This window comes from Leptonychotes weddellii, chromosome 9 (assembly GCF_054177405.1).
Source record: "Leptonychotes weddellii isolate Sample4059 chromosome 9, ASM5417740v2, whole genome shotgun sequence".
NCBI classification, from domain to species: domain Eukaryota; kingdom Metazoa; phylum Chordata; class Mammalia; order Carnivora; family Phocidae; genus Leptonychotes; species Leptonychotes weddellii.
Window position 1 is genome coordinate 8,668,457 of NC_138377.1, and position 18,009 is coordinate 8,686,465.

At 44.4% G+C, this 18,009-nt stretch overlaps 1 protein-coding gene across 4 annotated transcripts in view; it reads right to left on the minus strand.

The window, feature by feature from the left end:
• Positions 1-12,544: 12,544 nt before the first annotated feature.
• PPP4R4 (protein phosphatase 4 regulatory subunit 4) overlaps positions 12,545-18,009 on the minus strand; it is a 105,820-nt gene continuing 100,355 nt past the window's right edge. For 3 of the 4 annotated variants that reach the window (XM_081829995.1, XM_081829997.1, XM_081829998.1), the window contains 2 exons: positions 16,380-16,527; positions 12,545-13,641 (listed from right to left, as the gene is read on the minus strand). In XM_081829995.1, coding sequence (XP_081686121.1) covers positions 13,617-13,641; positions 16,380-16,527 — 173 coding nt within the window. In that variant the 3' untranslated portion in view covers positions 12,545-13,616. The remainder of the gene's footprint in view (positions 13,642-16,379; positions 16,528-18,009) is intronic. The other variant, XM_081829996.1, reaches the window with a different exon arrangement.

The window sequence follows — 18,009 nt, forward strand, 5'->3', positions numbered from 1 at the left end:
GAGGTGCCATTCCCTGTCTGCCGGATTGGCAAAGCCGCGAGAGCTTCCCAGCACACCCCGCTGATGGTGGGGAGACCATGGGGCACGCAGCGCTGGTGGGCACACTAACGCCCACTGTGGAGCAGGAGATTGGCAATACGTAACTTACTCTCGTCCTACAACTGATGCAATCAATCCCCACACTCGAGGTGGCTTCACACACAGAAATAAATTCTTTCACAGTTTTGGAGGCCAAAGTGGGAGCATAAGGGGTCAGCGGGGTTTTTCCTGCAGGAGGCTTGGGGACAGAACCCATTCTTAACGACTGAGCCACCCAAGCGCCCCGATCCAGGATGATCTTAAGATCCTTGCCTTAATTCCATCTGCAAAGACGCTCTTGTGAAATAAGGTCACAATTCATAGGTCCCTGGAGTTAGGATGTGGACATAGCTTTTCAGGGACCACGATTCAACCCAACACATATAACAAAAACACAGATATATTGGCTTTTGATCCAGAAATTCTAGAAATTTAACCTAAAGACAAATCTCCCACAATTTTTAAAGAATAATCTGCACAAGGTTATTAAGTGGAGCATTATTTGTAATCACAAAATACTGGAAATTACTTAAATGGCCAAACATAGGCAATTGGTTGAATAAACAATGGGGTACTATGAAGTTGTAAAAAGTAGTAGTAATAAGGAGGACGTCTACAGTTGAGTTTGTAAGGAAGAAAAAGAAATAAGAAAGCAGGGCTGCCTGGATGGCTCAGTTGGTTAAGCATCTGCCTTCAGCTCAGGTCATGATCCCAGGGTCCTGGGATCGAGTCCTGCGTCAGGCTCCCTGCTCAGCGGGGAGCCTGCTTCTCCTCTCCCTCTGCCCCTCCCCCACTCTCTCTCTCCCTCTCTTGCAAAAGTAAATAAATAAAAAAAAAAAAAAAAAAAAAAAGGAAAGAAAGAAGAAAGTATATGTGTATATCCCTGCAAGGGTTGGGGGCGGGGCACAGAGTAGAAGGGATGGGAGGGGTTGGCACTTTTCTTCAGGTACCTTTTTATACGGTTTAGACTATTAGAATAATGTCAATGTTCTATATATTCAAAAATAAAATTAAATGAACAAGATGAGGAAAGCCCTAAAAGCAAATGAAAAGAAAAGCAAAGGAGCTCAAATGTATTTCAAATAGATAACATGACCACACTGTAGGGGAGGAAAAGGATTAACCCAAGGAACTTTCGAACCCAGTACTTGGACAATATACCCCCAGTTTTAAGAATAAAAGACCACAAAGAAACCTTGAAGACTTCTTTTCAGGCATGTTTTTCAAAGTGGAGTGGGTATAGCGAACATGATATTATTTATATGTTTCTTAGGGTTAAGCAAGAAGAGAGACACACATATGGAATGGGGAAGCAAGAAAGAATCCTATGGGGTAGAGTATGAATTGGAGATATAAAATGTGACTGGGTGGCTCAGTCGGTCAAGTGTCCGACTCCTGATTTCAGCTCAGGTCATGATCTCAGGATCCTGGAATCAAGCCCCGCGTGAGGCTCCGTGCTCAGCGTGGAGTCTGCTTGAGATTCTCTCTCTCCCTCTCCCTCTGCCCCTATCCCTGCTTTTGCTCTCTCTCTAAATAAAATAAATAAAATCTTCAAAAAATTATAACTGGAGGTATAAACATATGGTTTCTAGTACATTCCTAGTGTCTAGGTATACCTGAGACCATTTGAAATCTAAACAAATGCAAACATGCATACATATACATTTATAATACGATCAGTAGTGGATTAACGTGCACTAAATAAAATTGAGTTCATGAATCTATACTAAGAATGTTGATAAATATGAAAGGAATATGGATTTAGACCATCATCCTAAAAACTGATTCAGGCAAGAGTGTTCAATGGATATACATCTCAGCGGGGTGGGGGGGTGGGGGGTGGGATGAGGAGTTTGATGAACAGAATATTTAAATTTTTTCCAAGTATTTCTTCACAAAGAACTTATTGCAGGAGAATGGAAGGTATATCTTGGAGAAATGGACATCCCCTTAACCAAGTTATTAAATGAATATCACCAATTAGGGACAAACAGACATCAGGTGCCTCTGGATGTGATATCCTGAGAAGGACCCAACATTTTTTTTTTCTATTCCTGCCACCAAAAATGTATAATCAGAGGCTAATCAAGGGGATACACAAGGCCAACCCAAACTGAGAACCTATAAAATAGCCAAGCCAAGCCTTTCAAAATGTCAATATAATGACCGGCACAGCTGAAGAACCATCCCAGATCCAAGGAGACCAAGGTGAGGTGGCGCGAAATGCAACAGACAGCTCGGACAGGCTCTTAAACTGCAAATAAAAATAGCACAAAGAATATTCGTGGGGCAATTGGCAACATTAGAGTATGATTGTAGCTTCAGGTATTGTAACAATATTAAATTGGATTTGATCATTTGTTACCATTTACATAAGAGAATATTCTTATTCTCCAGGACACCTAATCATTTCAAATGATTCAGAATAAGACAAGGGGTGGGGGGCACATGCAGACACAGACACACAGAGAGAATTGTCAAACATGTGGAAAAGGTTTAAAAATTAGTGATTCTGGGGCGCCTGGGTGGCTCAGTCGTTAAGCGTCTGCCTTCGGCTCAGGTCATGGTTCCAGGGTCCTGGGATCGAGCCCCACATCGGGCTCCCTGCTCGGCGGGAAGCCTGCTTCTCCCTCTCCCACTCCCCCTGCTTGTGTTCCTGCTCTCGCTATGTCTCTCTCTGTCAAAAAAAATAAATAAAATCTTTAAAAAATTAGTGATTCTGGGTAAAGGGTTATAGAAGTTCTTTGTAGCTATTCTTGCGATTTTACTTGAAGTTTGAAATCGCTTAAAAATAAATGTTTTAAGTTAAAACCGGAAATAAATAAGTAATGACCAGCAGCATAAAAGGAAAAGAGGGTAAGGATATAACCCAGACAGAGTACAGTCAAAAACAGGTATGTGCACGCCCACGTGGTGTGGGTGTGCATGTGTGCATGTGTGTGTGCGGTAGGGGGGTAGGGGTGGAGAGGGGCCAGATGCGTGGTGAGCACCCTAGAAGTGTCCTGCTTTCAGGCAGTCGAGCTCCCGACTGACCTAAAGGCTCTTTCCTCCCCCAGCGCAGAGTCCAGCACTGTGCCCCTGTGTCCTGGGCACTTAAGGCTGGGCCAGAAGCCACGTGGTTGGATGGGGACCCTCCGGCCGCCCTGGGACGGCTGCCCATGAGGTCGTGAGGCTGCCTCTCTGCTAGGTGAGCTCCCTCGAGATCTTTTGGTAACAAGGCAACCATTCCTTCCCGTCACCGCTCCCACCCAGACCCTTGCATGAAGCCCTTGGAATCCTGGGCAGGCTGTTTGTCCATCCCCCTGCCTCCGGCGGGGCCGTGAGTCCTGCTGACATCAGCCCCCCTTCGCCATGCCAGGCACTGGGCTGAGTGCTTGTCACAGACATCCTGTTACTCTCAGGTCTAAGCAGTGTGGGCGCCCAGCGTCTGCCTGCCTTCCTGGCACAGGAGAGAGGTGCCCGGGGCACAGGAGGGGGGCGCTGGTCTCCTAGGCACCAAGTGGAGGCGGAGGTTGGGAAGGCTTTTCTTTTCCACGTCGTGCCACCCACCTACCCAAGCTCTGCCCTTGATCTGATGCACACAGAGCAAACTCACGGTGGTCTCTCACATGTCCTCCTCCATAAAGTCCAAATCTGGGGGCCACGTTACCTCTGACATTCCTTCTGGCCCCAGTGTCACACAATGACGACCATTCCTTAGCGCATCCGGCCAGGCCTCAAGCTCTTTGCCTGCCCTACCCCAGGCGCTACAGGTATGCAGTGCTCACAGTTCGGCCATGGGAGCCCATTTTATAGATGGGAAAACCTAAGCAGAGTGCGGTTGGGGAGCTAGTCCAGGGGGCACAGCTGGGAAGAAGCCCAAGTGACAGCGGTAGGGACTGAGTGTGACCTGCCGGGGGCAGCGCAGGACTCATGTCCTTACCGGAGGCACAGAGCGTCTGAGCCACACTTCCTGGGGGCCAGGGCTTGCTGTCGTCCAGCTCCTTGCTGGTTCTGGGTGCTGATGAGATATTCATAGGCCAGAGGCTCCCTTCTGGCCATTCCATGAAGCGGGGAAAGCAAGCACGGACAGGCTGAGCTGCATTCCCCAGTGAATACAGTGGGGGGCCCCGGGGTGGCTGACGGAGACCCTCATGCTCTTTCCAATACATTCTGCTGCCTTCCCTTGGAAGGATCCATTCTGAAATCCTGGCAGGCGTTGTAAGAGCCTCGCAGAAAGTCAAGTGCAACACAGTGACTTCTATGGAGCTCTGAAGCCCTCCGTGAACACCATGCCCCACAGCATTGGGCCCGCTGGTTCCTCTCAGACATCTGGCAAAGCTGAACCCCCATCCCAGTCTGCAGGAAGGAGCCCCTCCTCCATCGGCTGCAGGACAATGCAGATGGGAAGGCCAAGGCTGAGAAGCCCACCTGTACCCCTCACCTTGACCTTATCGGGGAGCACTTCTCAACCGAGCAGGTGCTGCTCCAAAGGAACATTCCAGAAACATGTTGGGGCACTTTGGTTTTCACAAAGATTTGAGGACACGCGATTGGCATAAACCATGAGGGTCAGAGATGCCAGACATACTGCAAGGCATAGGACCGTCCCTCGCAATGAAGTGACCCAGGTCCCACAGGACAGATGTTCCACAGCGAGTCCGTACGCGTGAAGAACCTGTCCAAAAATCATCTGAGCCCAGAGACTCACAGTCCCACAGATGTTTGATTTCATATGAAAACACCAATTTCCCGCAAGATTTTCATTCCCACTGAATTTTCTGTGAAGACAATTACTATGTAAATCAGAGGAAGATTTGTATTTTGTGTTGGAGAACTTTACCAAGTATGATTCACATTGCAGAAAACCTTAGGACTGAGATCGATGGGGTAGGTCTTCATCGTCTCCGCCCCCACCCCCAATGGGGTACCCAGCCTTAGATTGGGGATCCAGGGGCCCTCTGTGGGATCCACCATCGCCTTCCTTCACACTAGGTACTCAGCCCCTGGAACAAGTCCATCCCACGAGGCTCTGGATCCTTCCAGAGCAACACCTGGGGTTGAGAGGCGGAAGCTCTCACGATGCACCCAGTCATATTCCAGGTTGGAGAAGCATCTGGGGACTATGGGAAGCCTATCTCTCTGTCTTTGCTTTTGCAGAAACACATCCTCCAAGCGGGATGTTAATCATTAACAGTCCCCTGGGGAGCATCCTTTGGAACAGCAAATATTTGCTGCAAACCCTAACCTTCCCTGTCTTTTTTCTGAGTGAAGGACCTTCCCAGGCACCAGGAGGCCACTCACTGGGAAGAGCCAGCCGATTAAAGGAGACCTTCAAAGGGTCCAACTAGGAGCTATGGGGGAGAGATGTTCTTGTTGGCTCTGGGTGGGTTCCAAGGTGGGGGAGGGGGGCCCTGGGCAGTGCCGAGTCCTCACCCCCAGGCTGGATAGGACAGGAGTGGCTTAGAGGCGTGTTCTAGACACAGGGACCTTCCTTTGCAGGATGGTGGCCAGAGGAAGAGGCTTTCAAGGCTTGAGATTCATGCCCACAACACTCGCCATGCAAACCACACTCAGGTCCCTGGCTTTCTTCCCAGGGACCCTCCTGCCCAGGGGGCTAGCCTGCCCCTTCCAGGACTGGGGGTGGGACTGCTACTCCAGGCCCAGTCAGGGCTGAGGAATGGCAGGTGAGCAGCTGATTTCTTCCCTCTCAGATTCTATTTAGGTTGATGCCTCCTTGGCACGCTTGAGGGCACCCCAGTGCCCGGAGAGGGGAGGGACCCCTGCAGACATTGTTCTGTTCAGCAGATGAACCCAGGCTTTCGGGGTTACATGGGACTGTCCAGGAGGCAGCATGCAGGGACACCCATGTATCCCCGGACAGCCACTCCAGGCCGGAGGAGGAGCTTGCTCCAAGGCAAGACTTAGCCATCGGAAGGGGTGACATCTGCTGGGTGTGACAGGATCATTTCCTGATGACTGTCACCAAGAGGAGTGACTCGGAATTCAGGAGCATCCTGCCACGGGATGATGTCTTCATTTACAAAGTAGTGCTAAACACTGTCACATACCGAAGGCGCGAGCCCCGTGTAGGTTTGGTACACCGCAGCAGGTCCTTGCCCAGAGCTTACAACATAGGAGTGACCCGCTGAACACAGGCTTGCCATTTAGAATCGGACAGGCGTCCCCAAACACAGATATTTAGGAAGCACGGCAAAAGTATTTCACCGAGTAAGGGGGTGATCCTGAGGCTGTAGGAGGAGTGGGGCCCTGAGTCCTAGAGGCATGGGTTAGCATCAGCAAGGAGCCACGCGCCCAGTCCCAGGGCTGGGTGCTGTTTTATGTCAGGCAGGGACTTGGACACGGCCCCCTGCATCAGGGAGGAGAGGCCTGGGGACTTCTCTTGGGCACATTGTGCTCCAGGTGGCCTGGCTCAGAATGAGGGTCTCTGCCCATGGGAACTGCAGCCTCCCGCCTCCCTAGGGCACTTGGGGGGGGGGGGAACAGTCCCAGAAGAGAGCGAGGTTGCTGCCAACTGACTGCTAGGAATTGAGTTTGTGACCTTTTTAGTGTTCAGAGTCTATGGCTTTTTTTTTTTTTTTTTTTTTATTTGACAGAGACAGAGACAGCGAGAGCAGGAACACAAGCAGGGGGAGTGGGAGAGGGAGAAGCAGGCTCCCCGCCGAGCCAGGAGCCCGATGCGGGACTCGATCCCAGGACCCCGGGATCATGACCCGAGCCGAAGGCAGTCGCTCAACCAACTGAGCCACCCAGGCGCCCCAGAGTCTATGGCTTTTATCTGCATTTCACCATTCTATGTACTTGTCCTGCAGAAACATGGAAGCTTTCTTCCCAAAGTTCCAGCTAGATCAGAAGTATGAGATGTGTCAACTGTTTAAGCAGATGGGAATCAAAAGAGTCTTCTCACCCCAGGGCTGACCTCTGTGAGCTCTCAGTTACTTCAAGAAACCTGAAAGTACCCAAGGTAAGTCAAGATCCTTCAGAGGGCCCAATCCCTAAGTATCAAATGTGACCAAAACCAACACTTTTGCAAACCATTTAACATCCATAAAATACCATGCTGTCATAGAAAAGTTGTAGTAGAAAATCAGATTTAAAATTCCCCAAAATTTGAAACAGCACTCAAGTTGAATGTTTTAATAATTTTGAGCTACTTTATTAAAACATTTCACTCATTGGGGCGCCTGGGTGGCTCAGTCGTTAAGGTCTGCCTTCGGCTCGGGTCATGATCCCAGGGTCCTGGGGTCGAGTCCCACATCGGGCTCCCTGCTCTGCGGGAAGCCTGCTTCTCCCTCTCCCACTCCCCCTTCTTGTGTTCCTGCTCTCGCTATGTCTCTGTCAAAAAAATAAATGAAAAAATCTTTAAAAAAAAAACCAAAACCATTTCACTCATTTAATTCCTCTTATGTGGACTTCTCCCTCTCCTCTCCCAATGCTCAAGATTTACCCCCAAAATGGAACTGGGTCACAGATTCACTAAAATTGCATGAAATGACACCACTTTTAAGATGAAAGAATCCCCCAGAGGTCTCCTGGCCCAATTTCCCTCCCCTTGTGGAAGTCCCCTCTGGAATATCCCTACAAAACAGGCCCCCCTCGTTCTTTCTTTCAGTGCTTCCAATGACAGAGAACTCACCAATTCCTTGAAAAGCAGCTCAATCCACAAATGGCTACAATTGTTTTTCTTATATACCCACCCCTCCCTGTAATTCCTCCCTAACCAATGCAGACTCCTTGGCCTTAGTTCTGCCTCTGAAGCTACTAAGAGCAAGGTTAGTCATCTTCCGCATGGAATCCCTCAGCAAATCCACTTTCTCAAGCCAAAGCCCTACTGGTTTGGAGGGAAGAAGTCATCCGCTGTCCAGAGCAGTCCTGTGCATCCGGGGGAGCTGGTGAGCGTGCCCAGCCTCTGGGTACTAATGCTAGCAAGAGCGCCCCATCATTACTACAACCAAGAAGACGTTCCGACATTTCCAAATGGCGGCGACATCTGAGCTATGAAGTCTGATTCCTGTTTTCCCCATACAGTTGCATTTTCCAAAGCTGACAGAGATTTAAAAAGGCACCCACTGAAGCAGGACCCGGCGGGGTAACCATGGCCTGCCATCCGGCTTTACCAGCTCAGGGAAAGTCAGGCAAATAAACATGACCATCCTGCACACCAGCACCTGAAAGAATTTCTGCTGTAAACACGTCTAAAAATGAAGAAATGTGCTGTTTTACAGTTTAAATTGCAAACCATTAAATATTCTCCCCCGCCCCCCACCATTTACTCTGGAAAATAAATTTTCACTCCACAAAATGGGAGAATTCCCAGGTGTTGGGACACAGATGTTCCTTCCCATGATCTCCTCTTATAAAAATTATGTCGGTACATCATTTGCATCACATGAGGGTTCTGGACAAGAGGGCCTGCCAAACATGATGAGCAGCCTGAGTCCAGGCACCCCAGGGTCCAGGGAGACTTCAGGGACCCGAGGCACAGCCTCAGAGCAGTATGAGTGACTGGGGAAGCTTCTACAGGAGAGTAACCAGGCCCCTGCCCCCACTGTGCCTGCCAAAAAGAAGGTCAAAGTATTCAGGGGTCCCAGGCAGTGTGGAAACCTTCTGCGGGGTGAGGGGAGGAGCATCAGCTCGCTCGAGAATCAGTAGCACAAAGCCCAAAGTATTTGATTTGCTGCGTGTGTGCATGCACGGGCTAGGCTGAGTCCCCTGGGTCCACACCCACAATGTGGTCTGGGGTCCCCTGGTACTGTCTCGGGCTCCTAAGGCAGTGCCTGGTACAACCTCAGACCCTTCCTCTCAGCACAGATGAGCCTGTTTCTTTAAATCCCAGGATCGTGGATGGCCCCATGGGTTGGACCATAGCAAAAAATGTCAAGGGGCCCAATTAATTCCCTCCTCACCACTGCCCCATAAATGGTCTTCCACATTATTTCCTTTTCTAGGTTTTACCCAGAGCAGTAATGGAGGATGATAAAAAAAAACAAAAAACAAAAAGCGGAGGCAGTGGTGGGAACCCTGCAGGAAATCATTGCTTATTCCATGCCTCCCATCAACCAAGTGGACCAGACATTTCACTTCATGATGTATAAAGAAACCTCTAGAACGTTTCTATTTCTGGGCAGCGTGGTGACTCCAGCTCTCCTCTGATTTACGACATGCTTAAGTACTTAGTGCTCCAGCCGAGGCTGAGTCTGGTGGCCCGGGGTGGCCGAAGAAGAGTGTCCCCCTTGTCCTCTGCTGGTCTGAGCCATTCTCAGACAAATCCGACTATTAAATTCACACTATTTTAAGGAGAGGTCTGTACCATCTGTCTGGTACTTTTAAGCCTGTTTCTCAGAGCCTTTGTTATTAACTTAAGACTAGCTTGGTAGAATATCTTTACCTTTCTCTGTTACTCACGGATTTGGACTTTAAAAAAATGGTAGATCAGAACCCTATTTCAAGAGGAAGCCTTTGGGAGGAAGACACATTGTTCATGAGTCATGTGCTTCGCTCTCTTAACTTTCCTCTGGAGCAAAGGAAGTGTTTTATTTTAATCTGTTACAGAACCATTTCTTGCTGACTAAAATTAGAAGAAAACAGCTGTAGGCAGTCCTGACCGCGGCCCCAGCCTTGGGGCAGCCCTGGCTTCTCCGTGGTACAGCAGATCCTTTGACAGGCATTAACTGAGCCGCAGATCGAGTTCAATACCTTCATTTCACGCACAAGAAAGAACTGGGGGACACAGACCGGGTCGTGGGTCATCAGGACATTCACAGGCCCCAGGCACTTTTGCCTTCAAGGCAAAAATCTCATTTCAGAGAAAGGAGAACGTTTGCCCAAGGTCACCCCACGTGGTGGGGCCTGACCCCAGCCCCCTGGCCCCTTTCACTCTTTCTCCCTTCTACCTAAAACATCCATCTAAATATACAGGCACCATGCATGTCCCTCTGTTACCCACTTCACTTAAAAAGAACATAAGCATGGGCTTTGTCCCAGGGTTAAAAGGGAAATAGCAAATACCTCTGAAATTTTCTTAGTCATTTTCTGTTATAGAGACAAGAAAATATTTCAGGAGCAAATTCAGAGAACCATGGATGGAGCTAGCTAATTGGGAGTGTCAAATATGTTGCCTAAATGCCTAATTGGATTTCTGTTTGCTATCCAATGTTTAAATATACCTAAAGCGAATTTATTAGTCATCTTGATTATGAATATAAATCAGAGTAACGTGAATCGTACTTAAGGTAATACTATTAAGTAGCAGTCTAAAGACTGACTTTTCGCCATTCTAAAATCTGCATGTTACTTCATTCCTGAATTCCTTCCATGAGCACTGGCTGACAATGCTAGGACCTAGGACGAGGCAAACATCAAGTACTAAGTCCAATCGACATTCTTAACTGACTTGTTAGTATTCCAACAGTCAAGTGTGTTTGTGGAAAAAGAGTGGAAAGGGAAATAAAAGAGAGTTCTAATCATCCACCTTGAAGAGATGAAATCTAGAAAAGTCTATGAGACCATAATATCTTCTGAAACAAATATGGCCAAACCCAGCTATAAAAAGCTTCATTGTATTGAAGGACTCCTAGACTGTGCAGATCCAACTTGACCCTCCCCTCCCCATGTGCATGGAGAACAAGGACAGCACATAAAATTATATCTAACACATTGCCCTTGGAGGCAGGAAATGGCAATATTCCCTGCTTTAAGAAACTTTTTTTTATGTTATACGAAAACAATGAATCGTGGATCACTACACCAAAAACTAATGATGTATTGTATGGTGATTAACATAACATAATAAAATAAAATTAAAAAACAAAACAAAACAAAACACCTGCTTTGGAAACAGTGATATGAAAAAAAAGAAAAAAGTAATCCCCCCACACATGATTGAAGAAGTCCCTAAGACCCCAGGTTTCAGCTTTTCTAAGTATATCTATGTGTGGTGAAAAAAGGCAGACTAATGAAAAATGTAATAGATCTTACCAAAAAAATTCAAGGTTTCAACTGAGGGGGCGAAGTCTGAACATTGCAACAAGTCTTCACTATATTTAAGTGTCAGGTTTAAAAACTGTTCTCACATAGACACAAACACATACACTCACCCACACTCACACACTGTCACACGCGCTGCAAAAACTGACAACAGATCACTGAGTTGGTCCAATTCATTTTATCTTCACTGCAAAACTCCTACTCAAGCTGAAGAGTCTGGTCGACTTCAGTTTGAGTACCTCACACATGCCCACAGACTGCAGGGCTCATGGAGCCATCCTTCCAGAATAAGACGTCTCAACGCAGCAAGTCAAATAATGGAAATGAGTTTGAACGTGTACGAGGTTCTATCAGCAAGACTCCATATGCTCTTCTTGCTTATTAGTAAAATCCTTTTTGGCCCGATCTCCGTTTCGGCCAGGAAAACGGAGTTCTACAGGGTCTGTTATTTCACTTGTAATGTGAACTGGAGACATTCTAGAACCTGTCCTTAAAAATGCAAGTCTTCATAATTAACAAGAAGATAAAGGAGCCAGCCATCCCTATTTCACTGTGGTGGCAAATGCCACATAACTATTTTAAAGGATCTATCTGGTGAGTTGTTACACGGAGAACTTTTACTGAGAGTATCAATCTTGCTTCTGGTGTAAATTGAGATATACGCAGATATTCATAACTGTCACCAATTTGTTTTTTACTGTTTTTATATATCCGTGCTTGGAAGTATAATCTTAGCAAACAGGTCAACAGTTTTAGAAATCATGCTCTGTGGGGGAAAAAAAAAGAAAACTCCCGAAAGTAATGTTGATTAATCGTCTTAATTGACAGGAACGAGACCTGTTCCAATTGAGTAGGAACAAGACCGCAGCTGACTTGCACGTACTCCTGAACTCTATGCGCCCTGGTGACAAAGCACTTTACTCTTCCCTGCGCACACGATGGAAAATAAAGCCCCTAACTCTGCTATTATTATCATTAGTTATTATTGAACAAATAAACTGAAATTCTCCATTTTATTTAAAGCAACAGAGTCAATGCTGAGTATGAAGCAAAGTGCTGGATGTCCCATTATGCACCGCACACATTCTCTCCTAATCGTGCCCTCAGTTCCATGAGAGTGATGCTGAGTTACATAAAATCCACAAAGAATACTGAATTCACTGAGCCCATATTGTCCAGTCTCTCAAATCGACACAGTTTTAACTACTGACCAAATGAGAAGTTCAACAATTCCATTTCTTTGTCCTTAAATGAAAGATACTAAGAATCACTAAAAATAGCCCAGAAGAGGCCATATGAAAGGCAAAGGGGAAACACATATCTTGGACCAAGTCTCACGCTGAGTAGCTGTCCCCTGAATAATTTATAGTTGATGCTGGTGTGTTGCTCGTTCATTACTTAAAAATGAACTGTCTTACTCGTTAACTGTAGAATAAAAGCTGCAAGAAAGTATTTAAAACTTTTTTCACAAACACTGGTATCTCATTAACCTATGTTTTATTTTGAGTAAATTCATTATTCATTATTTCACATTATAAAAAGTAACCACACACGCATATGCATTCACAAATTAGATCATCTTTATCATACATCAATATATTTTAAAAAACAAATATTTTCTAATATCAATATAGTTATATGCTGATTGCATTTTGAAATGGAGAAGCTGACAATAGCTTCATACAGTATATCTCAAGAACTGACATTTTAAAATTAAGAATTGTATATGTTCCACAGGCAAATTTTTATGGAAATATTAGCATTAGTACAAATAAATGCTGTTGACATAGCTTAAGCATGATAGCTTGGAGTAACAGCTGATTCAAACTAGATTCATCATTTTAAATTAAGGACAAATACAATCTACAATGTAAACAAAGTACTTATAAAATAAATTCTTCTAGGAAATGAAATCATCGATCTATTATTTTTAAGGTAGTTGTAAGCTACAAGTTATCAGAAACCTTGGTAGAATTTTCATTGCCAAATTGAAATTTCAGAATGTCCAGTTACAACACTGTCACCACCATCATAGGACTGATAAACTGCTGTTCATACCCTTTTCAGTGTGACTTTTTAATTGGGCTTGGAGATTTGTGAGAAGATGCAATGTCCTTCTTACTCCCCAGGCCCTTCCAAGTGATTAGCTAAAGCAATTTCAGTTGATTTGGACTTCCATATAATTTTTGAGTGCTAAAACTCTAGAACAGTTAAATAGATGGTTTCCTGCACAGATGAATGGAGACTGGTCTCTTCTGCAGCAGGGCTAAAAGCGTATAGCTAAAGTTGTTTTTCATTGCACTTCACTATGACATTGGAATTCTGTAACCACATTATTACTCAAGAAATACATAGTATACCTCCTAGGGAATCTAATTTCAAATATGGAAAGTTTATCAACATCAGCTGCCATTATGTGTCTCTTTTCCATTCATTAACCAAAAAAAAAAAAAAAAAGAAAAAGAAAAGCCCAGCCATTTGCTTTAGCTTTTGTCCATCAATCACATTATCTCCAGTTGTCTTTGTTTTGCTTCCTTCATCAAGCAGATGATTTAAGGATTGGATTTTCTCGATTTTCTTTGTCAAGAAAGAAAGGAGGGAGGGAGGGAAGGAGGGAAAAAGAGAAAAGAAAAAGAAAAAACAAAACATGAAAAATTTTATCCATTCAATGCTTACAAAGTAAATAAGAAACACAATCTACTTTAAATAAACCTATAGGAGGATTCTGATTAAGTGAAAAAGAAATCACACATTAAGGATGACTTGGAACTCTTTAATTACCCAATCCTACATACATCTAACATAACATTCAATTCAATTCATATGACTTTTCCCACTTTTTTGTGTGTAACAACAACAGATTTGAACACAGGCCCAAATACATCAATATTTGATGCCTTCCCATACCTCCTTTAAGACACTTGTACTCCTAAATACCAGACGGCTCATCTCTAGGACACTGAAAAGCTGGAGAATGTGTTGCATGGAATTTTTTTGGAGAAGCATCACTGAGATAATACTTTCTGAAATCACTTCATAAGCTTATTTTACAGAAAACGGAGAGATTTTCATTTGGATATGACACATCACTGAATCTTGCATAATACTTCACAGAAACTAGACCAACGTAGATATCAATCAGCTATTCCAGCCATGTGGCTGTATGCTTTCATGAGAAAGTCCAGGCTACAACTACATCAGATGGAAATAGAGTTATGGACTCGATATCCAGTCTCCTGTTAAAAAAAAGCAGCTGTAATACCAACATCCCTCTTCCTTCACAATATTCAGCAAAGAAGAAACAAATGATGTGATTTTTTAGAGTGTTTCTAGATTCATTTTTTTAACCCCTCAATTATATGTAACTGATTATATAATTCTATGGATATAATTTTATGTTATCTATAAAGGATATATATTGAGCAAGAGAAAATTCAGTCTATAAAAAGGAAAAACGTGCTCAGCAAAGAAAGAACAGATGAAGACAGTAATCTGAAATAAAGGAGAACTGGTCAAAACATTAGGTTTCAGCCATCTTTACTTTAAAAAATGCCTATGACACACAGAAAAATAAGTTGAGAAGAGAATGAACTACATTCCGATGTTATTAAATATGTTCTTCAGTAGAAGAATTCCAGGGCAAGCCTTTGAGAGGAAGAGGCCTAGGGGTGACAGACAGGAAGGCCCCTTGAGGGATGAATCCACCCTGTCATCACACATATGGGCACAATGAGGCCCAGACGCCAAACAGACAATACACAGCGTTTTGCCGCCTGCTGTTGCCACAAGAGCACAAGGCTCCAGTTCCAAGCTCTCTATAGACCTTTACCCCATCCTGTCCTCGATCCTCAGGACTTCGAAACAGAACTTCAAAGTATAGTCATTTGAACAATCATTGTAAGGTCAAAGAACATTCTCTGCAAATAAAAGTATTAATGTGACTAATCTGTAATATCAATATTACATTTTGTATTTGCCATTGCCTTTTGCTATTACATCGTCCTACTCTCTCCTTGAGCTCCATCCAATAAATTTTTTCTAAGTTTTAAATGAATTTGGAATACATCTGTATTTATATACACCAATGGCCAATTAAAATTTAGAAGAGGGCGCCTGGGTGGCTCAGATGGTTAAGCGTCTGCCTTCGGCTCAGGTCATGATCTCAGGGTCCTGGGATCGAGTCCCGCATCGGGCTCCCTGCTCCTTGGGAGCCTGCTTCTCCCTCTGCCTTTCTCTCTCGCTCTGTTCTCATGAATAAAAAAAAAAAAATCTTTAAAAAAAAATAAAATTTAGAAGAAATTATGATACAGAGTTCAGTTCCTAAAGGGGACTAAAGCATGCAGTTTCTGCAAAAAAAAGATGCATTCGAGAAACTTCATGAGAAAATACTCATGAATTCAGTGAAATATATTTAAAAGAAAACCTGAGTCCTGTTTAAACTCCATTCTATAATCAGAAGGTTCCGATATCCTATATGAAAGCATAAACCTGTCACTATGGTTTGGGCATCCTGGCTGATCAGTCCCACCTTGATATGATTTCTCACCATGGAGATTTTTAGAGTTTACCCTGTTACATGTTCCAACCACAAGTACCAAAGGCTTCAACAATTCAAACAGGATATAAATAGTGCACAAAAAGGAACCACGGGGGAAAAGAAGAAGAGAGGCCCTTTATAACCACAATGCGAAAGCACAAGTATGGTCTGTAGAAACCTCCAGTTTGCTGGGCCCACAACCCCAGATTATGGGTTGCAGTAATATTCCTTCAGGGGCCTTAGCTGTACCCATCTTTCTAGGCACGGGGTGACTACATACTGTGGTCCGTGAGCTGGGTGTTTAAAAGGGATACAATTATATCCAGTGTCTTCTCACAGATAAATGCCCTGAATGCAAACACTTCACAGGAAAATAAATGGATCTCGGGTTTTAATAGGAGCCATTTAAAGTTTCTTATTAGAGGCGCCTGGGTGGCTCAGTCGTTAAGCGTCTGCCTTCGGCTCAGGTCATGATCCCGGGGTCCTGGGATCGAGCCCCGCATCGGGCTCCCTGCTCCGCGGGAAGCCTGCTTCTCCCTCTCCCACTCCCCCTGCTTGTGTTCCCTCTCTCACTGTCTCTGTCAAATAAATAAAATCTTAAAAAAAAAAAAAAAAAAGTAGCTGACATAACAGAGGCGCAGGTAAAAATAATTCCTTTTAACTTCTACCTTTTCTTCATTACGGACACTGTCTCTCCTTTGGAAAGAATTTAAGTGGGAAGGAGAGTGCCTCGGAAAACAGTAGAATGATCCAGCCAGCACAGCACTGCATTACTTACAAGGGAGCCTTTCGTGGTTGCGCGTCTTTGCTTCCACTGCTCTTTGGATCAGCTGAGTTACCTGCCCCACGGGAGGTGCTCGGTAGGGAAGGACTGGGAGAAAAGGAAGTCGGAATGCTACTGGCACTGCGAGCGCGGAATGAGTCATCTGGAAGGAATTCAAGTACAGTCAGACATACTGAATGTGCTAAGAGAGATGATAACCTAAGAGAAGAAAGGTTAATGATAGCTGACCTTTTTCTCTTAAAATCCATTTTATTAAGGTAGAGTTTATGTACAATAAACTGCACAAATTTAAAGTCTGACATATGTATACACCCATGAAGCCATCACCACCACCAAGAGTGAACACACCCACTCCTCCCTCCTGCACCCTGGTGCCCCTCCCCCACACCCCAGGCAATCTACCTCGGGTCACTAAAAATTAGTTCAAATTTTCTACAGTTTTATGTGAATGGAATCATACAGTCTGTCTGTCTTCTTTCACTCAGCATTATTTTGAGATGCATCCTTGCTGTTGTGTGTATCAATACTTCATTCCCCTTCATTGCTGACTGATGTGCCATTGTATGGATATGCCAAAATTTGTTTAGCCATTCTCCTGTTGAATGACATTTGGATTGTTTCCAGTTTTTGACGATTACAAAGAAAGCTGCTATGAACAATTGTGTACAAGTCTGTGTATGGATATGTGTTTTCATTTCTTATAAATAAAAGCCTAGGAGTGAAATTGCTGGATCACATAGTAGGTGTATATTTAGCTTCATAAGAAACTGCCAAAAATTTGACCTCAGCCGCAGCAACTTCTTCCTAGACACATTGGCAAAGGCAAGGGAAGCAAGGGCAAAAATGAACTATTGGGACTTCATCAAGATAAAAAGCTTTTGCACAGCAAAGGAAACAGTCAACAAAACCAAAAGACAACTGACAGAATGGGAGAAGATATTTGCAAATGACATATCAGATAAAGGGCTAGTATCCGAAATCTATAAAGAACTTATCAAACTCAACACCCAAAGAACAAATAATCCAGTCAAGAAATGAGGAGAAGACATGAACAGATTTCTGCAAAGAAGACATCCAAACAAACACATGAAAAAGTGCTCAACATCACTCGGCATCAGGGAAATACAAGTCAAAACCTCAATGAGATACCACCTTACACCAGTCAGAAAGGCTAAAATTAACAAATCAGGAAATGACAGATGTTGAAGAGGATGCGGAGAAAGGGGAACCCTCTTACACTGTTGGTGGGAATGCAACCTGGTGCAGCCACTCTGGAAAACAGTATGGAGGTTCCTCAGAAAGTCAAAAATAGAGCTACCCTATGACCCAGCAATTGCACTACTGGGTATTTACCCCAAAGATACAAATGTAGGGATCCGAAGGGGCATGTGCACCCCAATGTTTACAGCAGCAATGTCCATAACAGCCAAACTATGGAAAGAGCCTAGATATCCATCAACAGATGAATGGATAAAGAAGATGTGGTATATACATATACAATGGAATATTATGCAGGCATCAAAAAAAAATGAAATCTTGCCATTTGCAATGACGTGGATGGAACTAGAGGGTATTATGCCAAGCGAAATAAATCAATCAGAGAAAGACAATTATCACATGATCT